At 41.1% G+C, this 5,268-nt stretch overlaps 1 protein-coding gene across 2 annotated transcripts in view; it reads left to right on the forward strand.

Moving 5' to 3' along the window:
* The window catches only part of LOC101853341 (protein stoned-B), a 39,924-nt gene extending 35,435 nt beyond the window's left edge, over positions 1-4,489 (forward strand). The window contains exon 5 of one of the 2 annotated variants that reach the window (XM_005104995.3): positions 24-4,489. In XM_005104995.3, the coding sequence (XP_005105052.1) occupies positions 24-280 (257 nt within the window). In that variant the 3' untranslated portion in view covers positions 281-4,489. The remainder of the gene's footprint in view (positions 1-23) is intronic. The other variant, XM_013086231.2, reaches the window with a different exon arrangement.
* The last annotated feature ends 779 nt before the right edge of the window (positions 4,490-5,268 follow it).

The raw sequence follows: 5,268 nt of genomic DNA on the forward strand, positions 1-5,268 counted from the left end.
CCCTCCCCGCGGTGTGCCTCCAGGAGCATACAAGAACCACCTGTTTGTGCTGCACCTGGCCCTGGGCCAGCACGACGAGGTGCCGGACTCACTGGAGCAGTGGGCCGACTGTTCCTTCACCATGCCCGCCTCCACCGTCTCCAAGGCCCAGGTCCGCTCCATCAGCGTGGAGAACCCCACGCCTCCGGAGAAGTGGGTGCGCTACATCGCCAAGTACCAGTACCGCGTGGAGATTGATAACGTCATTGAGACTGAGTCAGATCACGAGACTAGCGAGTGAGTGATTTGGGAGGCTGGCTCCACCGTTTGATGGAGAAAGATTTGCACAAGATCAGGGAGTGATCGGAAGCATTGATGTGCTGTTTGGACAGGAAAGGATTGTGGAGACCCGCTGGTGATGTGATGGTTGATGGGGCAGCGTGTAGAAGAGAAAGATCAAGCAGGACAAGCTGGCGATTAAAGAAAAAACAACATCATTCTGGAGAACATTGCGCAAAAGGTGTTTGAGAGACTTAAAAACATTTCTAAGAGACAGTCAGAAGAAAGGACATGGGGTTTGAGACCAGGAATGGAATGATAATGATGCCTAAAATTCTCTGCTTTGAAACACAGCTGGCTTTACTCTTGTGAAACCCTGAAGCCAGTCGTGTTGTAAAGTGGAGTCACCAGGCTCAAGCTGATTGGGTCATCTGAAATTATTTGGTGATGAATTTGCACTCTTGGTAGTGATGGGAAAAAAACAAAGAAAGAAAGATTTCTTTACCTCAGGGCTGTCCACAGACTTTGTTTATGTGTCATGTGGATTTTTTTACACTCCATACTGCCCCTTTTGGACCCACAACAAGCAAACAGTTTTTGTTCAATTTCCAGTGATATCATGATGCCATTGTCACTAAGCCCCTAGGGAAGTGTTTGTCAACCTTTTTATCTCCAGCACCCACTTTTGCTACTTAAAAGTTGTCATACCACCCACCTACATATATATTCCCCAGAGGGGCATCAAATGATACCTGTGACGAGACATGTGATCCCCCCCACCGCCCACCAAAATTACCAAATCGCTCACTCATGGATAATGTCACCCAGGTTGGCAACCACTGCCCTAGTGTGATGTTTAGAGACGCGCAAAATCCCTGAATTTCAACACATCAAAATGTAAAAAATGATGAAAATCTCTGAAGTATTGAACAAGTATGAAACTAAAGGTCTGATGCAGAAGGAAAAATAAAAGCTTAAACTTTCATAAGCAGAATGTTCTGTGGAGAGTACGTTTTATCGAAGCTGTGAACAACCTTTTCCCTGTCGTTTTACTCGAGTCGTTTCCCCTGAGCTGTGTGCTGTTCATGCTGCTTGTCACAGTGAGGCGGACAGTGACAGCAAAATCTCCGTCTTTGATCTGACCATCATGAATTCCTTTGAATTATTTGTAACATTCCCTCTACTGTATTCATTTAGGGTTAAGTCTTTGCATTAATTGATCTCCCGTGTGACGATAGAAAGTCTGACCAACTCAAAGACAGCTATGAAAATTGACCAAAACCTAAGAGTATTTATTTGATTCCCACAAAATATTGAGTGCTGTATTTTCTTAAGAGTCACAGGTCAGTGCAGTATTATGATACATTCTGACAGAGCCTTTGAAGAGCTTTCATCTCATATCAATACACTTTTCTGTTTGGGTCAAATCCGTGTTTGTCTCTCTATTTATAATCTCCATTAGGGAAAAGTGTGGAGGGGAGGTACAGCTTTCCTCCGACTGTCCTGTGTTTGCAATCTGGTAAAGAGGAGTAATCCATGACGTTTATCGTCTGCTCTTTATCGTCTGCTCTTTATCGTCTGCTCTTTATCCTCATTCTCTTGTCCCAAATGCCTGTCTACGTATTTATTCTGTCGTGTGTGGAGACGGACCGTCCTGACATCACACCAACATTGCTAAACTGATCTCTCTGCCCAGTGCTTCGTCTACCGCAACAAAAGAAAAAAACCAACCTGAAGTGACCACTCAAGACCAACTCTTTTTACTTTTTGTATTCTTGTCAACAATTTGTCTTCTATTTATTCTTCCCTCTGAAAGTTGAGCTTCTGTGACCTGTACATAAAACTGAATGAGTGGATTTGCTTAGCTATTTGTACGGAGGAATAGCTTGCTGTTGCTAGTGGTTTCAGAATACATGTAGATTAATGTTTGACTGTTTTCGCACTGAAGCAGGATATGAAAATGTTATGATCTAGTCATTTAGAGATGAGTTGTGTCCCCTTTCATAACACCGCTGACTGTTCTTTACACACACAAATCTTTGTATTATGCCATCTTTCACATGATTATGTGCTTGTTAAAATTGAGTATTCTGGCATAAACATCCAGTGAAAGAACTGTGCTCATACCGTTGTATTATAGTTACTTCTTTTTACACCCGCTCACTGCATTAACTGTCATTTTTTTACTTCATGTCTAAAGTAGATTTTGGCCCCACCATCCCCCCACCCTCCCCCCACCATCCCCCCACCATCCCATGCGAGATTTGCCGTTCATATTGTGCGGTGTAGTGTGAAGACGCTCACCCTTGCCCATGTTAAGGATAACACATTTTTTGTACTCATTGACACCCTCTCTGTGCTTGCTACTTGGAATTTGTTGTTTTTCAATTACTCCTCAATGAGGTTGCATCGTAGATAGCAGACTGTTTCTGATTGGTGGTGTTAGATTTAATTCTTATTTCTGTTGTTATGTTGAAAATGTTTTTGTGTAACTGTAGGCAACTCTGCTCTTTTATGAGGTGCTGGTGTTTGTCAACACTTTTTTGGCTCTGAGTTGTGATTATTTTTTTCCCCCTTTTGTGATGTGCTGGCCCCAGCGGAGTGTGTGATTCCCTGCCTCAGCAGCTCCTGTGATAGCACCTTTTTGTTCACTTTCTCTAATCAGAGAAACTGCTGGGGTTTTTGGTCAGTTTATAATTTGGAAAACCTGAACGATTTGTAGAAAAAAAGTAGTGCGAATAATTATGTTAAAATATTAAATAAAAATGTCAAAAAAAACAAAAAACTTTATGAATTTAATTGTTGTGTGTCATGTAATCTGACTGGAAAGTTCTCACCATCTTCAAAAGTTTGTTTGTGTGGGTCTTTTTAGTTTTAGCTTCTGGCAGCGTGCGGTTTTCCTGTGGAACTGTCGGTGTACGTCTTCAGCTCCTGTCCTGTGTGCTTTCCTCACAGCCATGTTGTTCCGGCTGCTGTTTTCCACTGACTTAAGTAGTTGGTTAATGTACTGATCAAGTCAGTTTGGAGCACCACAGGATCCTTTTACTTTGAGAAACTGGACAATCAATATCGACGCTTACTTCAATTGCAGTATGGTAGAGGATGGCGCGTTTAGCAAAATGTAAGTTACGTTTGAGGGTTTGGGAATGTCAGATATATCAAAAGGCGATGGAATCAGGCACTCATCAGTTTTTGGGCATGTGGAGTTATTGGTATCGTTCTAAAGCTTGTTTATTTGTCTTGCTTTTGGTAAAAAAAACAACCCACTCTTCTTTCATGAATAGAAGTCGAAATATTTGCTATTGAAGGAGGTGGGGTTGCCTGATTTCAAAGGTAGAATTACCAAGAAAATTGCCATCAAAGTTGCGCGACTTCCAAATCTGAAGAGTTCTTGGAAACTGCAAATTTACTTTTTTTTTGTTTTTGTACCTTAGTTCTACGTGTTTTTTAGTAAAATCCACAAAGAAATGTGTTTTTCAATGGATGTTAAAGGTGTTGAGTCCCCCCCAAAAAAACTGGATGAAAATTTCCAATCGGGTAGATTTCATCATTTTGACGAACGCCTGATTTCATCTCGATCCCTCAGCTATATGTCTTAGACTTTACTGTGTGAGATAATGGGCTGGCGGAAGGAGACAGATGTTGTGAAGTTGTGTGAGTGGTCTGACAGTTGGGCCACAAGATGACAGACAAGCACTCCTGACTTTTCTTTAAGCCCATCTGTACTGTTCAAAGACCTATATAATACATATTACTAGACTGCATAATAGTTTCTCCTAAGAGGCATAAGTTACTGGATGAAGTCTGTGCCTTTTTCTGTTGGCCTTCGGTTCTCAACGGTTTTTGTTTGTGGATTTTCTGTTGTCAGTTTTTTCGACCCTGACCACCTTACTTCCAGTGTGGTACCAAAGATGTTGTGCCGATGGAACATTTGATGTGGAACTGATGATGTAACAGGGATCAGAAATGCTAAAGCCATGGTGTGAACTTGTCAAATGGACACAGAGCAATGATGTCACAGAATTTTCATTGACTTCTTATTTGGTCTTCGGGTGAAGAAGAATTCGTTTCCAGAATAACCCCTTTTGGACGTGGCAATCTCTATATTATTTGTCATGAGTTGTATTTTCTCTCTGACAAAGTTGGTAATATCTTCCCAGGAAATTCCAACATAGGTGGCCATATTTTAAGGTTTTCCTGTTGACTGTTTTATATTAATTCACTTCATGAATCAAAAGAATCCAATCAATAATTTAATTTTTTTTACACACTTTCTGTAAGTGAAATGTTCTGCAGCTGAATGTCGTATCTGATTTATGTGTGATTTTAACCGCCATATGTTTGAGAAATCAGTATAGTTTTTGCTAGTTGTTTTTTTAATTGACAGATTGGAAGAATGTATTTGGTGAGCTTTCATTTCTGGGGTGCTGAGTCCCAGGCAGTCTGGGTTTGCCCTGACAGGCAGGGTTGAAAGAGACGGCCTCCTAAATGACCTTACCTGTGTCAATAGGGATGTAAAACATTGACAATCTATGAATCCACATTTACAGTTAATCAATTTAAGATTGATGATTTTTTTTTTTTCAAGCATTGCGTGATCTTCGGCATCATTTACAAGAATAAGTTAACTTAAAGTATAACGTTGTGGCTCCCCTTCAGTATATCTCCGTGATGTCCCTGACCCAGATGTCCTCAGTCACTGCTCTCGGACACTGTTGGGTGCCAGTTTCAGGCAGAAGTATTGCTCGTATTCACATTTTTTCATGTGTATCAAATCAACAGGTTGTGTCACATTATTTTGTAACATTTAATTTTTTTTAATAGAGTTTTTGTATGATTTTGTTTTGAACATATTATACGTGACCTGTGAGAACCAGTGATTCTTGAGCATTCCTGTCTGTGAGCTTGTGTGTCAGGCCTGCCGACCCCTGCAAGAAAGTGTTGTTTTTTTCTACCTGTTCTCTCTCTCTCTCTCTCTCTCTCTCTCTCTCTCTCTCTCTCTCTCTCTCT

This window comes from Aplysia californica, unplaced genomic scaffold (assembly GCF_000002075.1).
Source record: "Aplysia californica isolate F4 #8 unplaced genomic scaffold, AplCal3.0 scaffold00445, whole genome shotgun sequence".
Taxonomy (NCBI): domain Eukaryota; kingdom Metazoa; phylum Mollusca; class Gastropoda; order Aplysiida; family Aplysiidae; genus Aplysia; species Aplysia californica.